The sequence below is a fragment of the Aspergillus pseudoviridinutans genome (assembly GCF_018340605.1).
Source record: "Aspergillus pseudoviridinutans IFM 55266 DNA, scaffold_3, whole genome shotgun sequence".
NCBI lineage: Eukaryota > Fungi > Ascomycota > Eurotiomycetes > Eurotiales > Aspergillaceae > Aspergillus > Aspergillus pseudoviridinutans.
In genome coordinates, this window is record NW_025091283.1 from 1,652,436 (window position 1) to 1,669,619 (window position 17,184).

At 46.8% G+C, this 17,184-nt stretch overlaps 9 protein-coding genes across 9 annotated transcripts; 5 read left to right on the forward strand and 4 right to left on the reverse strand.

The window, feature by feature from the left end:
- Positions 1-256: 256 nt before the first annotated feature.
- Positions 257-1,233, forward strand: Asppvi_004304 (non-canonical purine NTP pyrophosphatase; the record flags this gene model as incomplete). The annotated part of the gene is made up of 6 exons (XM_043300259.1): positions 257-430; positions 503-576; positions 638-782; positions 837-873; positions 922-983; positions 1,138-1,233. The coding sequence occupies 6 exons, from the start codon at positions 257-259 to the stop codon at positions 1,231-1,233; spliced, it is 588 nt and encodes a 195-aa protein (XP_043156194.1).
- Positions 1,234-1,275: 42 nt separating this feature from the next.
- Positions 1,276-2,126, reverse strand: Asppvi_004305 (nucleoside triphosphates FAP7; the record flags this gene model as incomplete). Its single annotated transcript, XM_043300260.1, has 3 exons — positions 1,276-1,477; positions 1,557-1,705; positions 1,818-2,126. 3 exons carry the CDS (start codon positions 2,124-2,126, stop codon positions 1,276-1,278), a joined length of 660 nt encoding a protein of 219 aa, XP_043156195.1.
- Positions 2,127-2,550: 424 nt separating this feature from the next.
- On the reverse strand, positions 2,551-4,219 carry Asppvi_004306 (C78 family peptidase; the record flags this gene model as incomplete). Its single annotated transcript, XM_043300261.1, has 7 exons — positions 2,551-2,566; positions 2,615-2,640; positions 2,731-2,822; positions 2,874-3,028; positions 3,085-3,116; positions 3,169-3,636; positions 3,689-4,219. 7 exons carry the CDS (start codon positions 4,217-4,219, stop codon positions 2,551-2,553), a joined length of 1,320 nt encoding a protein of 439 aa, XP_043156196.1.
- Positions 4,220-5,022: 803 nt separating this feature from the next.
- Positions 5,023-6,854, forward strand: Asppvi_004307 (aspartate kinase; the record flags this gene model as incomplete). The annotated part of the gene is made up of 4 exons (XM_043300262.1): positions 5,023-5,159; positions 5,233-5,313; positions 5,431-6,680; positions 6,757-6,854. 4 exons carry the CDS (start codon positions 5,023-5,025, stop codon positions 6,852-6,854), a joined length of 1,566 nt encoding a protein of 521 aa, XP_043156197.1.
- Positions 6,855-10,136: 3,282 nt separating this feature from the next.
- On the forward strand, positions 10,137-12,311 carry Asppvi_004308 (forkhead box transcription factor; the record flags this gene model as incomplete). Its single annotated transcript, XM_043300263.1, has 1 exon — positions 10,137-12,311. The coding sequence occupies one exon, from the start codon at positions 10,137-10,139 to the stop codon at positions 12,309-12,311; it is 2,175 nt and encodes a 724-aa protein (XP_043156198.1).
- Positions 12,312-13,078: 767 nt separating this feature from the next.
- On the reverse strand, positions 13,079-13,701 carry Asppvi_004309 (BUD31 family protein; the record flags this gene model as incomplete). The annotated part of the gene is made up of 3 exons (XM_043300264.1): positions 13,079-13,222; positions 13,346-13,476; positions 13,530-13,701. 3 exons carry the CDS (start codon positions 13,699-13,701, stop codon positions 13,079-13,081), a joined length of 447 nt encoding a protein of 148 aa, XP_043156199.1.
- A 409-nt stretch (positions 13,702-14,110) lies between these two features.
- On the forward strand, positions 14,111-14,517 carry Asppvi_004310 (Tim10/DDP family zinc finger protein; the record flags this gene model as incomplete). Its single annotated transcript, XM_043300265.1, has 2 exons — positions 14,111-14,216; positions 14,411-14,517. 2 exons carry the CDS (start codon positions 14,111-14,113, stop codon positions 14,515-14,517), a joined length of 213 nt encoding a protein of 70 aa, XP_043156200.1.
- Positions 14,518-14,963: 446 nt separating this feature from the next.
- Positions 14,964-15,868, reverse strand: Asppvi_004311 (60S ribosomal protein uL23; the record flags this gene model as incomplete). Its single annotated transcript, XM_043300266.1, has 4 exons — positions 14,964-15,051; positions 15,118-15,404; positions 15,477-15,538; positions 15,841-15,868. The coding sequence occupies 4 exons, from the start codon at positions 15,866-15,868 to the stop codon at positions 14,964-14,966; spliced, it is 465 nt and encodes a 154-aa protein (XP_043156201.1).
- A 427-nt stretch (positions 15,869-16,295) lies between these two features.
- On the forward strand, positions 16,296-17,156 carry Asppvi_004312 (25S rRNA (adenine2142-N1)-methyltransferase; the record flags this gene model as incomplete). Its single annotated transcript, XM_043300267.1, has 1 exon — positions 16,296-17,156. One exon carries the CDS (start codon positions 16,296-16,298, stop codon positions 17,154-17,156), a length of 861 nt encoding a protein of 286 aa, XP_043156202.1.
- Positions 17,157-17,184: the final 28 nt, after the last annotated feature.

The window sequence follows — 17,184 nt, forward strand, 5'->3', positions numbered from 1 at the left end:
TTTAGATTGTTATACTTATTCGCTCATGTCGAGTCTGTATACGGCCCAGTTTCATGTTTGATAATGCCTGAGTGATATCGTCCTTTATGGAGGCAGTCATTGCCCAATAGTGAATCACCAATCCCATTAGTAACTGAGGTATTTACTGTAAGGTACAGGCGGTACCCTATTCATCCCTTCCTTCTCGCGAGCTAAGTGGCAACAAACCTTCACTCACCTTTGTCTCAATGGACTTTGCCCCTGCAGCACCAGAGCCATGATTACCACGGCGAAGCTAAACTTCATTACTGGTAACAAAAACAAATTGGCTGAAGTGAGAGCGATACTGGGAAATGTGGTTGAGATTGACAGCCAAGCAATCGAGGTACCCGAGATACAGGGATCCATTGAAGAAATCGCGAAAGAAAAGGCTAGGCGTGCAGCAGAACAGGTAGGGACTGGATTGCAGTAATGTGATTTCGTATGATGGTCTCTGAATTTTCATTTTGACGCTTTATGGAAGATAGGCGGCCCTGTCTTGACGGAGGATACAGCGCTTGGATTCCGCGCTCTGAAAGGACTTCCAGGCGCGTATATGTAAAGATGCCTTCGAGTCGCATTGTAACTTTGGAACTGCGGAACTGATCAGGCAATATAGCAAACATTTTTTGAGCGCACTGGGACACGACGGTCTCAACAAGATGCTTGACTCTTTCGAGGACCGAAGTGCAGAAGCCGTTTGCACATTTGCTTTTTGTCGTGGTCCTGGAGAAGAACCAATACTTTTCCAGGGAAGGACAGAGGTAAACGGGCACTCGCGTCTATATGGTGTTCTATAAATCTAATTCGGACATCAGGGTATTATTGTCAGGCCGAGAGGCCCATTGAACTTCGGTGAGTAGATTCAGTCATGATCTTTATTCTCTGCATTAATTATTCCAGGCTGGGATCCGATATTTGAACATAATGGGATGACATATGCTGAGATGGACAAGGAGGAAAAGGTACGACATCTAAATGTCTCACAATTGCTCGCTCAACCTTTGCGGAGGAAGACAGGAACGGAAATACCGTTTCCCCTTTCTCCCTGTCAGGCCTGATTATTTTTATTTGTCTTCGCGGACTGTTCAAGCATCTTGCGCTGATTTGTTGGGATAGAATCGAGTTTCTCACAGGTACAAGGCTCTCGTCAAGCTAAAGCAGTGGCTCGAAGAAGGGCACCTCTACCTTGATAGTGCAGGTACGAGGACCTGAAAGGTTTGGAGGAAAAGCCATTAGGTTTGCCCAGGTCCGGCTTCACTCTGTGTTTTCCACTCGGCTTTCTTTCCAGGATGCTATCCAGGCTGAAATCCTCGCACAGTTGCTCTCTACATCATCGTCCTCCTCACTATTGAGCTCCACAACTATCTGTTCGTCAAAAGCTTCGCGCGCTTCCTCTGACAAGACGCCGAATATTTCAGAATCTAAGTTTTCCTGCAATTTGGCCTCTTTGTATTTTCTAGAAGAAGAGCGATCGTGTTAGGGCGGGTTTAGGGAAAGGATAAAGAGCAGTTATGGAAGAAGCAGCATGCACGTACCTCGCAGAAAGACGGTCATATAAAATGGAAGTCGACGGGCATCGCAAGACCACGACGAGATCTATCCATGATTTGGGAAACAATTCGCATGCATGCCAATCAATCAAGTAGCCGCCCTGAAGCACCTCATCTTCAATCGCGTCCAGTAACTATACTGTCACATCAGTCTACGTGCGTGAGTTCGGGATGAGCCTGAAACGTAGGCAAGATCCTCGTAGGTGTTGTGCCTTCAATACGGATATCGAAAAGTTAACGACGTACTTTGTCCTCGTCAACGATCCAGGTCTCCAAATCCTGGTCATAGCTTTCGAAGCAACCTCGATCTTTGGCGACCTGGTTTATGGATAGGTGTCGCAAGCCGACCTCCTGCGCTAATTTCTCGCAATGAACAGTTTTCCCTACACCAGGGGTGCCTGTAATGATCACATTCGGGGATCTTCGCATAGTGGCCCCAGCAAAAGTGCCAACCGCTCGAGAGTGATGAATGAGTCGTGTCTGATACCATGCAATGGAATCGAGGGGTTCGGGGAATTTTTCAGCGGGGCGGGCCGTGCTTTGGGCCTCAGGCATGAATTCGCAACCAGTAAAAGCAAATTCCAATCACGGGTACAGTAAGGTAATGCGTAAAAATGCAGAAGCTTCATTAGACTCTCTAAACTCCTGATAGCAAATTCTACGAAATAGTCAATATTGATGATTAATATTGTTTGTATGCCATAAGAACTCTGTTGGAAAGGGTCACTTGGCATATGATGAAATAGTCGTGTGGAAAATACTCGCCCTGCTTTTCTATCTGTCCATTAAAAGGTGGTACAATGAGAAAGACCTGCTAATGTGAAAACGGGCCCTCTTACTCCGTATATGCTGAAATAGCATCATTCGAGCCCGTACCATAGGATGCACTTTGGAATTTAGTTATGATAATCCCTCCTTCGCACCACACCGAGTGAAGAAAACGCCAATGAGACGGGTGTGTTCAAATTGAAGGCAACGACTAAGAAACGCGCAGTCTGGCGAAGTCAGAGTAGTCAACAACAAGACAAGCTTACCGAACTTACTTGAGAAGCTCAAACACCTTGTATTTCTGCAAATAGGTAGTACCGCGCCGATATGCTTTTAGGACCTTCGTTGGATCGAGAGATGCGATTGTTCTTGGTCCGCTGAGACGTCTCACTGCAAGAGGGATTTTGAACATTGGGTCGAAGACGAGCAGATTCGCACCTCCGTCTCCTCGGACTTCGAAGCCAACGATGGTCAAAGAGTGACCTGTGATGTGTCAGTCGCCAATATTGATTTTCAACATTGATAACACAGTACCATGGTGTTGTAGATATATCGGGGGTAAGTTGGTCAAAAAGACTTTGTCATCTCCATCCAAGGAGCATGCGCACCGAAAATAGGCGGCGACAGCCGCGTACAAGGCGTCGTGGGCACGCATTTCTCTGGTTTCTCCGATGCTACTTGCTTCGCAGCTGCTAAAGGTCAGCATTTTGTGGCTCCGTAGCGTCTGAGGGGAGCCTGGTCTTACTCAATCCCCAGACTCAGAAATAAAGCCTGTGCCTGTAGGAATGAGCATTCTGTCAATTATCACATTTTAGCATTCTGACTTTACCTCTGGTGTGCCAATGTACTTCCTGGTGCCGCGAATTCCCCCAGTCTCAGCTCTTCCTACGCTGTTGAATCCCATATCCCATGCACGTTCGATCATATCTTGTAGCTGCAGAATAGTCGGTAGTGTCTCAGTGAAATGCTCATGACCGGAGATATGAGATTCTTGAATGTACGAGATGAGCATCTGGATATTCCTGTAACCGCAGAAACCGCCTTCCCTTGGCATCTTGGAAATTTGACGGACCTTCGGACTGCAGAAAAAAGCTCGCTGAACAGACTTATCCTGTTCGCATAGCTGGGAGAGCAGTGAGATCACATTGCTGGCCTCATTATCACTTGTCTCTAGTTTTGAGAGCTTGCCATTTGGGCCGATGATGTTGGACTGAGTTTTCTTTGCGCCCTGTTCTAGTAGTCTCCGAAGCCATGCCGGCATTCGTTTCTCATGGGCGTATGGTCCCAGTTCTGCACGCTGTGCCCCAGTTAGCGCGGTATCAAAAGCACTTCCAACCCGGGTATAGTACTCCAAGTCTTTTCACACTTCCAGGAAGTGACACATTGGCTAGCAGAGGGCTTGTCACCTCGTTTTCCGTTGAGGATGGACCAGGCCCCTGCCTTCGACCCCGGGGTTGGAGTGAAACGTTGCAAGTATCTCCGAGGGCCTCGCCATCGCCCGTTCGACCTTTTGAGCGTGTAAGACCGGGGTCCTGGACCTTGCTCACCGTCACGGGGCGTTTTGGATAGATTGACGGCGCATCGTCAACTGCCATCCCTTCTGCGGCATGCATATCAAGATGATACGGGATTTCAGCAGATAGTAGGATCTCACCACAGCCGTGTTGACATCTGATGTACACCTTTTCATCCCCTGGGATTCGTGGTTGTAGGTATCTGGGAGATGGTTGATCTTCATCCCCGTTTTCTCCAGAGGGGGGCTCAGTTTGTCCGCCACCTTCAGGATGACAGTATTCAACATGCTGCGCAACAAAAGTATCATCAGGATCAGAGAAAGGACAGAATGGACAGGTTGGGTGATGAACGTCGTCGTGACCCATTATTGTAGGCACGGGAGTCAGGCTACTTGCTATGAAAAGCAGCGGCGGGATCGTATCCTTTTGTATACTTTCTCGGAGCGGTTAGTCTGCTCTCTGTCTGGGGAGGGACAATGGAAAGGGACAATGTTTTCCTGGGGATGGAGCACTTCGGCAGTGGAAGCGATATATATTATTCCATCCTACTGGTGAGCACGGGTGCCTGATCGAGTTCTTAGGTACCTACACTGTCGGAAAGCTACTAATTAAAAGAGGCAAGTAAGACAAACCTGGCTATGCTCTCATATTAGTAGCAGGAAACGCTATATCTCCGTTCCTGGGACATAGAGATCTGGACAGATACTTAGACCACCTCAAGGTCTAATTTAGGCGATGACCGAGTTACAGATAATAAAAATAATAACGATCTCACGAGTAATAATTGGGATCGATAGTAAAATTAGACAATGATAATGGATATACTACATTATGCTCCGTTTATTATTATTCTTATTCCATTCCTCTTCTTATTTTCTTCTATATAGGTAAAAATCTTTCTTTCTTTTTTCATTTTCATTTCGTTTATTATTTTATTTTTTCATTATTTTCTTTCCTCTCGGGGGATGAATCATCAGCAAAAAAAAAAAGAAAAAGAAAGAAAAAGCTCCGGAGTAAATCACTACTCCGTATGTGCTCCGCTTTCGCAACCCCGCCAGTCCATATAAAAAGGTGTCCCTGCTCCCCGCGCCGATTACAGGACCACTATCATACACGTTGAATTCTTGCATTTGCAAGACAGCTAGTCTTGTCATACTTGATCTAGCAGTATGGGAGACCAAGTACAATCCGACTCGAGTCCCTATACTCTGTCAATTACCAATGACAGTTCAAACTGGGTAGTACAAAAATTTGGGGGCACCAGTGTCGGAAAGTTTGCACTGAATATCATTGATCATGTTGTGCTGTAAGTCCTCATATATCAGTCCTAAAATATGAGCAAGTTTTCTAATTGTATTCCTGCTGTTATTTTCACCAAGGCCAAGTCTCAGAGAAAACAAAGTCGCCGTGGTATGTTCCGCAAGAAGCAGCTCAACTAAAGCTGAAGGTACCACGAACCGGTGAGTCATACCAGTTGATCTGAAATTCTTTCTGCGCGAAAATTCGATCGCCATGTCCTTCACTCTTTCACTGTCCTTCATCTATCACTCATTTACTCATTGGCAACCGTTAAATAGTCTCCTGCGAGCAGCCCGTGATGCCGAAAACGCCCAGTCGCACGAGTACGTTTCCTTGGTGGAGGCAGTTCGGCTCGAACACGTCCAGGTCGTCGAGGTTCAGATACAATCTGAAACCCTCAGGACTCAGTTAATTTCAGAGATTAATGGCGAGTGCGAAAGAGTCCTGAAGGTTCTAGAGGCGGCTCAAACGCTCGGGGAGATAAGTGCGCGTTGTGTGGACAAAGTCATCAGTACAGGAGAGAAACTTAGCTGCCGACTGATGGCTGCCTTCCTACAAGACCGTGGCGTAGATTCGCAGTATGTGGATCTAGCGGAAGTGATTGATTTCCCTATCGGGAGTCAAGGTCTCGACCAGGACTTTTATAACAATCTTGCTACTGTTCTCGGCAGAAAGCTCAGGGATTGCGAAGGAAGAGTGCCGGTGGTCACTGGCTTCTTCGGGACTGTGCCGGGGGGTCTTCTTGATCAAATTGGCCGTGGTTATACGGATCTCTGCGCTGCACTCGTTGCAGTCGGAGTCCGTGCCAAAGAACTACAGGTGTGGAAGGAGGTTGACGGGATATTCACCGCTGATCCTCGCAAAGTCCCGACCGCGCGTCTGCTGCCAGCCATCACACCCGCTGAGGCAGCTGAGTTGACGTTTTATGGCTCCGAAGTAATCCATCCTTTCACCATGGAGCAAGTCATCCGCGCTAGGATTCCCATTCGTATAAAGAACGTTATGAATCCAAAGGGTGATGGGACCGTGATATTCCCCGACTCGACATACGAACTTGAAAGAACAACCCCAGGCCATGATCCAAGGCTTTTCCGTACACGAAGCCCCAGTCTCATGCAGCGGCCGAAGCGACCGACAGCTGTCACAATCAAACATAAAATACTCGTCATCAACGTGCATTCAAACAAACGTTCGCTTTCCCATGGCTTTTTTGCTGGGATATTCTCTGTTCTTGACCGCTGGAGACTCTCGATTGATTTGATATCTACAAGTGAGGTCCATGTGTCAATGGCCCTTCACTCAGAGATGCCTCTCCTCAATGGAGTTGGTAGAGATGAGTATCAGATCATCGACGAAGATCTGAAAGGCGCCTTGAATGACTTGCAGAAGTATGGTACAGTCGATATTATCCCAGAGATGGCTATTCTCAGCCTGGTTGGGAAGCAAATGAAGAACATGATTGGAGTTGCGGGGCGCATGTTTACCACACTCGGTGAGAATAATGTTAATATCGAAATGATATCACAGGGTAAGTGCCCTTATTTGGTACTACGGGATTAGTCTTCATTTGAAGCCTAAGACTAATTGCATGCATCATACTTCAGGTGCGAGCGAAATAAACATCTCATGTGTCATCGAAGAAAGGGACGCAGACCGTGCTCTCAATATCATTCATACCAGCATGTTTACTTTCCTGGACTGACGACATATTTTCTTCGCCTAGCCCTCCTTTCCCAGAGTCAGTGTTGCAGGATCTTCTAGTACTCCGAGAGAGCGACTCTCAGCTCTCTGAGAGGCTGAAAAGTCAAACTAATGGTTTCATGATAATACGGAAAAAGCAACCCGAACATGTCTATATTTATTTACGCGTTCGGATTGGTATTCCATGCTTTGTTACTGGAGTTGGTGTTAATATGCCTCGGTCGCCAATGTTGCCTTATCATTCTCCTGCTTGGGGATACTCCATGTTTCAGTGTAGCTCTTCCCTCTTCACACTGCCTTGTCCTTGCATGCAGCGTTTATTGCTCTTCAATTTCCTTTGTTCCTTTTCCTGTTAAGATCACTGTATTTGCTTTTTGCAGATAGATGGGTTTGTGCTCTTTTATGACTGTTTAAAAATGAGTATTCATGACTGTATATAGATTAAGAGAGGAGCATCAATAGATCTGATCTCTGGGTGCTTTCTTCAGTAACCAGAGTCTTATGGGCCGAACTGGACCACATATCTATACAGACTTGCACTTTGTACTGTCTGTATACATTGTTGGTTCACATGCACCAGTTCAATTGACAGCTTCTTGTTCGCTATAATTGGGCGGTGATAGTAGCTAGAGCGCAAGCGCACTGTAAGGTTCGAGTCGCGGGGAGGGTCTCTGAATACCTAGGTAATATGATTTATACATTTACTTCGAACTTCGTAGAGTACTTATGCAACAATGCGATCTCGCCTGGGTTGGGTGACAGAGCCTAGTGGGGTAGTAGTGGTCAAAAAGAGGCTTGCTCTTTGGTGGTGAGTCAACCTTCTCCAATTCTTTCGAACAAACCCCAGCTAACTCAATGTGAGTATGGCCAGCCTTCGATAATCACTAGGTAGTTTTGACTTATTAATGCTGGCAACCCTCTGAACCACTATACGTATCAAGCACACCTTTTCTCTCTCTTACACACACACACACACACACACACACACACACACACACACACATATACACACACACACATATACACACACACACACACACACACACATATATATACACACACACATATATATATGTATATTTAAGGCTGGCCTAAAGGCACATTACCATACATATATGGATAATGTTATATCAGTCAGTGCATGGCATCACATCATATAGTTAATAGTCTATAAAGTTTAATAAAATAGTACCTTTGTGTGATCTATATGTTGGTACCCCATCCTTACTTTCAGGATATCAGTTTACCTACAAGTGGCACATCTTATAATGCTATATAATAGTACCGTGTACCTCTAGCATGCCTATTATTAACGTATCCATTGCTTGTATATTATTCCTATCGCGCACCACAGTGAAGTTTGCAGAAGGTCATTTCAAGGATAGATATGATTAATTTATACACTAAATGACCCGATATGCAAGTTCCCATGGAAAAGGGGCAGTCTGTTTTACTTGATTATAGAAGATGGAGCTGACATTATTCAAAATGAAAATGCAATTAGTATTACAATGAATTACTTTATACTGAGCTACATAATACACCTCGAGACCACTCTAGAATCCAGGTAGAACAATTTGCCTGCACCCAACCCCGTACCCTCGGGCCCCAGCCCTTTCCGCCCCTTTCCCTTAGTTAATATTGATGGAGCCCATGCTCTACTATTGGCTAATCAACAATGTCATGCCTAGTCCCTAGGTAGTATCTAGCATCTAGCTACAATCTACTTCACAATACCGTAGGTCCACAATGGCTGGAACGGTGGAGGCGGATTCTTCATGTAGATATTAAGGTTACAAGGTAGAGTTCACTAGACTACTGCGCGGATACGGAGTAGTTCTAGGTACCTAAAGCAGTCGAGAAGTAGGTAGGGTCTGGATATAGAATGTTACCAATTGGAGTCTTACCTCCGAACCCTGGAAACTGTACGGAGTACGTTGTTGCGTACTCTGTGGACAGGAGGAGCGAGGTAGGAATTTGAACGGCTTTTACTGATGAGGAGGGAACAAAGGAGTCACAACCGAAAGGGAGGGAAAGGAGGGTAGAGGCAGGATTTCGGGCGCAAGGGGGCGGCGAGTGTGAAGTTGGATTCAGATTCTAAAGGCAAGGTACAAGTAGGTAGGTTGTAAACTCCATAGCATAACGAAGTGTAGATACTAGTAGTACCAGTGCCGGTACCAGGAGCAGCAATTAAGGTCATAAGTAGAATGTATATCCCAAAGTGACCTGGAAAGTCACAGAAGTGAAACCCCCCGTGCCTTGTTGTACCTACCTAGAACATATTTTAAACTACTTAGCTAGGCACATATATGTATCTACATGAGGGGTGCACATCATCATCTTACAGTAAAATGATAATAAATTGTGCCATCATATGATACAAAGTATTGGGCACTTAAGTAGGTAGCAAGATACCAAGCTGCTGTCCTACCTAGTATTCTGTAACTGTTGCTCTGTTCAAGAGTCAAGGATATAAGAGAACGCCTGCTCTGGCTTCTGTTTCTGCCATCCATTTAGGGAGGCCTGACGCGTGACGCGGACGCGTCATACCATACCATACCACCCCGCGGGTTCCGCGACAGTCAACATCCCAGAGGTGATGCACATATCCTTCTTCCATTCCACAGTCGACTAATTATAACAAGGGAATAGTCAACCATCTTCATTCACGCCCCACCTTTCCTGGGCTGGACACAGTCCTGCCAGTTAACCACCAGACAGGGATCTGATATAGAGTCGAGCCCCGTCTTCCCGAAGGTCTCTCCTCCCCCTGCCAACCTGTATCTGTTTCTCTTCCCTCGCTTGAATTGTCTTCAGGTCCCAAGAAACGCCTTAAACCACCTCTTACTTGATTAGACGTGCTCAAGAGATTTCCCTACTCGCTACAACACCTCACGAAGCCTTCTTTCAAACCCTTGTGGTTCGATGCCAATTTGTCTTGGGCCGCGCTCTCAATGAGTCCTTGTTAGCGCCTTGGAGCCCAACTCACCGATTCTCCTCTTTCACGACCTGATTCTACCAGTTGAACTTCTCTTCTGCTATCATCATTCTATTTACCCTAGGCGTTGATACCTGATTCTGGTTGATTACATGCGCCAGCCACTGTCTTTGAAATTCTAGTTTGACGAGGTGCTTCGCGTCCTCATCTCAGAAACACTTGTCTGCTATCAGACCTTTGAGAGTGCGCGCATTGCAACTGGCGATAGTCTTCTTCTCATTGTGATCAGAATTTTCTACTCCACGAACGCGGGTGCAGTTCCCTATTGCCAGTCAATCACTGGAGATGGATCCCACGCGTTCCGGGCCCTTTGTGCCGCCACTTTCAGAACTGGCTGCGGAGCACGACACAAAGGCTTTCCAATCCCACTCTCAGAATCTTAGTCCATCATGTTCATCGTCGCTACCCTTACAGCCTCCCGAGAATGTTCCCGCCGGTCAAGAATGCATACTTGATCCGCCACTATCCAGCGCTCATAGACCGTCTCCTAGGAAGACGCCTCGTGGGCTGAAGACGTCGCTTTCCGGCCGTCGCGAACTGGGCTTCATTCCCATAACAGCTCCCGCTCCGCCGAAGTTCACGACAGACTCGCCAGCTAAGAGGACTCCAAGTATTACATATCCATACACTACCTCTTCGTCTTCGGCAATGCCACAATCTGCCCTATTCACGACCTTTCCCAGCGTCAATCATGGAAAACAGTCCTCCAAGGAGAAGCGACAACTGGCTGAATCTTGTAATGACAACTTCGCCGATTTCCCTGAACCGTCTTTTGCATCGAAGCCTCCGAAGAGGACCCTCATGGATGCTGCCCCATTGAAGGAACGAACGGTCAAGAAGCAGAAGCGCGAAGATGTCGATGTTACGCGACTTCCGAGTCCGCAAGAGATGACCCCCATTGAAGACGATGGCACAAAGCCTCCTTACAGCTATGCGACCTTGATAGGAATGTCTATTTTACGCGCGCCTAACCGACGTTTGACTTTGGCTCAAATATACAAATGGATCTCAGATACGTTTTCTTATTACAAACACAGTGATCCCGGGTGGCAGAATAGCATTCGTCATAACCTCAGTCTGAACAAAGCTTTTATTAAGCAGGAACGGCCGAAGGATGACCCGGGCAAGGGAAATTACTGGGCCATTGAACCCGGAATGGAAGCCCAATTTCTTAAGGATAAGCCTTTGCGTCGCGCAACCATGTCAAGTCTTCCTCTTCCTGTTACCTCCCAGAGAGAGCCTGCTCACACGCAAAGCTCCGGTACGACAACATGGGCCATTCCCCCACCTAACCACACCTTAGTACCGAAGAGCTCCAAGAATGTGGATCTTTCTTCTGATGCCACGATACCCGCCTCAGACCCTGCTCTTCAGGACGACATGAGTGACGAGGGTGTTAATGCTGCTACGTCCCAAGCGCCTCTGCGCTCTTCTCCACCCCAACCAATACGTTCGTCACCTCCTATCCCCCCCCCTGGGTTTATTCGCCAGGGAACACCTCCAACGCCTTCTCATCCCACATCTTCCGCCGTTGTTCCTCACTCTCGCAAACGAGAATCGACCACGATGAATGACAGCGGATACTTCTCTTCCCTGGAGTCTTCAGCAATGCGTCCAAAGAAGACAGGGCATATTTTAACGTCGGACCTGGATATTGACCCTCCTCGTATTAAACGTGGCCGAGCAGAAGAGGAGATTGCTCGAATTCGAAGCTCTTCCCATGATATCAGCCCAAGACGTCCCGGAATGCTCAAAGATACTGGTGTAGCGATCGGCTCTTCGCCGGTTCGCGGTGAGTATGTCAGCATGCTGCCGCCTCCTCTAACGCCGGTGATAAAGTTCAAGAAGCCAGCTAAGCCCCCGCCGTCTGTGTCTCCCAACACAAACCTTCGGAATCACCGCAAGAAAATCCAACAAATGGTCAATTCTCCCTTGAAACATCTGGGGCTGACAGATGAAGACCTCCCGTGGAGTCCTGCTTTCAGAATCCAAGACGAAACATACACCCCAAGCGACCATCTTCATGCGACTTTCGATGTCTTTGCGGAATCTGCAGAGGAAGGAATCTCGACACTAGCATATGGCTCGCCAGAGAAACGGTCCGCGAAACGTGCTCGAATAGATACCGAAAACCAGACTGGTACTGTCCTTGCTGATATCACTTCTGTGAGTGTCAATAGCAAAACAGGCATGCAGGCTTTGCCGTCTGCCAAGTCTAAGGGTCCTTTGTTCCCCGAATCACCGTCGAAAATGCCTGAACATGGGCGTTTTGGCGATGCCACCCACGACGACTTTTTCTCATTTCATCTCTTCGACGAAAGCCCCGTGGAAGTAGACGGAGTCGACCTTCTGCAAGGCTTTCAGAAGATTGGAAGTTCGAGCAAGGACGAATCTGCGAGATCCAAATCGCACACTTCAAGACCTCAGCTGAACATCAGAAGTAATACTGCTTTGTTCTGAGGCACTTCGAAAACCCCTCGATTGAGAGGACAGACGAAGGATTATGAATTCTGTTTCACGATACCCAATTTACGAGCTGTTGTTGTAAATTCACGAGCGACTTAGTCGGCACACTTCATGATCGTTGAAGGGGAATTACGAAGGTCAATACTTTGGAGTTCTCATTCAGTTATTTAGGTCTGGGTCGTTCTCTTTTTGTCTGGTTACTTACTGAACTTTCCTGGAGTTTTGGGTTAAGGCGTGGTCTGGTGTCGATCTGAATTCCCACTGAACTGTGACGACCCTTTGATGACCTTTATGACTATATTTGTTAGATGTACATGAAACAATTGTTGATGATTTTAGCTTTTCCTTCTATTTTCAATTTTTCTTACTGGCGCTTAGTTTTGGAGTCATTAAGGATTATTTGATATTCACGTCTGCAATTGAAGGGTTTTATAATGGAATCTCTCTTAGAATAAAGAAATCAAAAGGGTTCGGGGAATTCTTGCCTGAATTCGTGAAATCATGAGAGTTATCATATGAGGGGGTATCATGTCATGTGCTTAGGAAAGAAAGGCTTGTGGGAAGAGTAGTCTGAAGACTAGAGCTAGACAAAACACCCGAGGTCTAGCAGAGGCAAAAAAAGGGGTGTCCACAAGTAAGAAGGGAGAGATCAATCAGCCGAAGGAGATATCAACCAACGCAGTAACCACAGAACCAGCCTTGGTGATGCTGGATGCCCTCATGTCTTGAGTCCTCCACGCGAATGGCAGCGGAAATAAGTATCAGTCACTGCTTGCGCAGCCTCGACAACCACAACTGACGCACTGAATCATCTGATCCTCCTTCAACTGGGCTTTCGGCACCCGGCAGATACACGTCGCATTAAAATTTGTCTCTTTCGTCTGAATGCAGCGGAGACAACAAAGCTATACAATCAACATGTCGACAGTTAGCATATCACTTGTCTTCCACTGTTATTCTGGAAGGCCGATAGATATGGCTCCAGACGGGAACATATGAGAAGCTCTGATTAGGAGCTCTGACAATACCTTTTCGTAGCCTTGTTTCTTCCATTTGGCGATGAGGTTGGCGTCCGCATAATTGTTCTTGAGAAGCCATTCATACAACTGCTTTGATATCGCCTCTTTCTCATAATAAAGGTCGTATATGTATCTTGAGCCTACGAAGCAGTCAGCTGATAGCCATCGGTAGCGCTACATCAAGAAAGCTCACGCTGATGACTTATTTGGAAAATCGGCCATAACATCTCATGTTTCTTCTTTCCATCGTGTGGCGCGTTTTCCGCATCTTTCATTTTATTGCTGAACTCCAGCAAAGTGTCCTCTATATCATCGAAGCCTGCAGGTGGTGGTTTACGATTGCGCGAGGTTCGTATCGGAGGCATACTTTTGACGACGATCTTCTAGCGAGATCCAGAGAGGTAGTGCCCAGAAAAATGAGGATGGGATTTCCAAAAGTCTATGATTTTATGAGCAGTCTGGCTTTATTTGCCTTAGCTTTCCAGAAGACCCGGGGGGCTATTGTTCCTGAAGGTAGATAAAGCAAGAAATGGTACCTCTCTAGGCAATGGAAAAATGATATGCTGTTATTTCTGCCGCCACACACCGCTCACAATTTACATCTTCAAATTGCAAATGAGTAGGTACTGCTGTTTGCTTGTAGTATTAATACTCCATACACATTTCCATCTGCGTCTCAACTCCGTGATCGTTGTCGTCTGAGACATCATCTGCAACCAGCCCAAAAGTTTCATATACAATAATCTTTCTTCCCCACTATCTCTTGTAGAGAAAATGGATCCTCAGACTCAAAATGATATCGCCAAGCTCAGCGATGCCGACAGAAAAGAACTGACACAATTTCTCGAAAACGAGGCTCAGCGATCCAATATTCAGCAGAGTAAGTGATCTCTTGAGCTACATTCGTCATGATAATCTTTCTCGCTCGCATTGGGGGGGGCTCAATTTTACCGTCATACCTCCGGAGTAATATTTGGCTCTCTGAATATCTTTACTGACTCGGTGTCTGGGCAGCGGTTCACCATCTCGCCGATGTCTGCTGGAAGAAATGCATCACTGGAAAGATTTCTTCAGGCCGTCTGGGTCAGGGAGAGGAGAGCTGCGCACAAAACTGTGTCGAACGATGGATGGACACGAACTTCGCCGTCCTCAAGCACCTGGAAACTCTTCGAGGGCAATGATTTAATCAGGATTATAATGAGGAAGTGCATTCCACACAAGTCATGGCAACATGTGTTTATCGCTATGTAACGATGCGAGGCAAACCCGGATCGCCTGCGCGAAATGGAAACTTGAATCATGTATTATAAGTCAGGAAATATGAACTCTCAGTCTTGTTTCGAATCGTCTACTCATGCTGCTTGCGCAGCCTTAGATCTACCTCGTAACGAGTCCAGGCTTGTAAGCTCAATCCGACAGTCTCGAGGACGACTGCTCGACCTACTTAACCTTGTAAGATCAGATCTACGCAAAATAAAGGTCTGGTGAAATCATGCATTCAAGTAATTCTTTTTTCAATTGATCATTCAGCCCTCATTGCAGCACTCGCGGCAAGCTTTTATGACTGGTATTTATGAACCACCACGCAAAACAACAAAATTCGCCCAGACCCAAAGGAAACCGTTATCTAGACAATGGCAAGCTTGGTGGCAGCAATGTCCAGAGCATCCACATCAGGGGTTAGCCGAGCGAAGGCCTTCTTCGATCCATCGGGTCTATGGAAAAATTAGAATAGCGGCCTCCAGCAGAATCATTGAAACCACGAAAACCAGTGTCCATACCTGACGAGGGTGTTGACCTTGACAGTGTCGACATCGTACAGCTTCTTGAGGGCCAGCTTGATCTGTCTCTTGTTCGCCTTGACGTCCACAATGAAAACCAGGGTGTTGTGCTCCTCAATCTTCTTCATGGCACTCTCAGTGTTGAGAGGGTAAAGGACAACCTTATGGGCATCGAGACGGGGCTCATGAGGGATCGACTTGCGAGGGTACTTGGGCGACCGAGAGAGCTGAAGGGTCTTGGGACGGTGGAAGGTGGTGGAAGTGCGGATCTTGCGAGACTTGTGCGCCTGATTGAATCAAAAGAACCTTTAGTACAGAAAATGAAACATAGGCTTCGCGGACGGATCATTTCAACATACGCCTGCACCCTTCAAGACTGCCTTGGCAGCAGCGCCAGCCCTGTCGCTGGGCTTGGTCTTGCCTGTTCAATTCAAGAAGCTGTCAGTTTCACTGGTGATAGACCCGGAACCAAATATCTTGACACGATTGAAGATTTTGCCAACACAGTCCAAATCGCTGAGAGCGAACGACAAGAAATCAGAGCAAAATCGTTGCGCGGTCGTGACATGTTGCTCTCGCTGATTCGAGAATGTATAAATTGACTGGACATTGGTGCGGTGATTTGGCGATTCTCATTCTTATTCATGTCCACAAACTCGGGCTCAAACCATCGACACGTCTGCAATTTCAAGGAAACTATGAACTCGCTCAGATTCAACCTACCTTGCTTGTTTTCCACCTTAGGGGCCATGGCTGTCGTCCGGCGCTGTCGTGTTGATTGTCGCAGTGTCGAGAGTCAAAATGTTTCGAGAGTATTCGCTTAGCGAAAACCCTACGAGTGACTGTGTGCGTCACCTGACCTTCCCCCTCGCTGAGAGCATTCGATCTCTTGGCGCTGACTGAACCCGATCCGCTTTCTCCGTCTAAATTCGGCTAGGCCAAAAAGTAGTGTTAAGATTTAGGACATAATAATAATTAGTGTATTATTTTGTTATCTAAGTAAGACTTGGACCATCAAGCAGAAATTCAGAACATCTCAGGCCCAGAATGTGGACATCACGTACATCCGGAAAGTGACAATATTCTTTCTTCCTTTCTTCGATCCTACTTTTCAAGAGATTCGCTCAGGTCGCCTCAGCCTCGGGCGACCGCAATTGTTTCCGTAGCTTCAAAATACAATGGCTGCAGTCAAAAAGCGTTTAAGGAAGCCAAGACTGCTCTCTCACACGCGCCCGCCAACAGTTAGAACGAAAAATCCAAAACTCTCAGCAAAAGCGACCCGGAATCTCATTCGATCCCATCATCGTCTTTTGAAATCTCGAGCCCAGGCATTAAAAGCAGGCGACGAGGACCTAGTCCGGGAGATCGATGGGCGGATCCAAGCAAATGGTGGCCTGGAGAGCTATCAACTTGCCAGCAAATTGGGACAATCGTTGGAACGTGGCGGCGACTCGAGTAAAGTCCTCGTGGATTGGATCGCTCCGAGCTTAGCTCAGTTGAAGGATTCGCCTTATAAGCTACGAATGCTTGAAGTTGGGGCTCTAAGTACGGAAAATGCATGTTCTAAAAACCAGTACCTTGATGTCACGAGGATTGATCTGAATGCTCAGGAGCCAGGCATCTTGAAACAGGATTTCATGGAGAGGCCTCTTCCCCGCGCTGATGATGATCGGTTCCACATCATCAGTCTGTCTTTGGTGCTTAACTACGTTCCGAATGCAACAGGGAGAGGAGATATGTTGAAGCGTTGTGTAGAGTTTCTAACAGAGACACCCCTGGCTGGCTCCTCCATCACCATTCGACCTAGCCTGTTTCTGGTCTTGCCGTTGGCTTGCGTCAAAAACTCGCGGTACCTGACACCGAGTAGGTTGCAAGAAATATTGTCGAGTATGGGATTCACATTGGCAAAGAATAAAGAGACGTCGAAATTGATATTCCAGCTCTGGGAGCATGACGGACGTGGCAAGCCTCGGCAGTTCAAAAAGGAGATTTTAAATCCTGGGAAGACGCGAAACAATTTTGCTATCAATGTTCAATAAGAAAAGATGCCACGGCAAGGGAAACGAA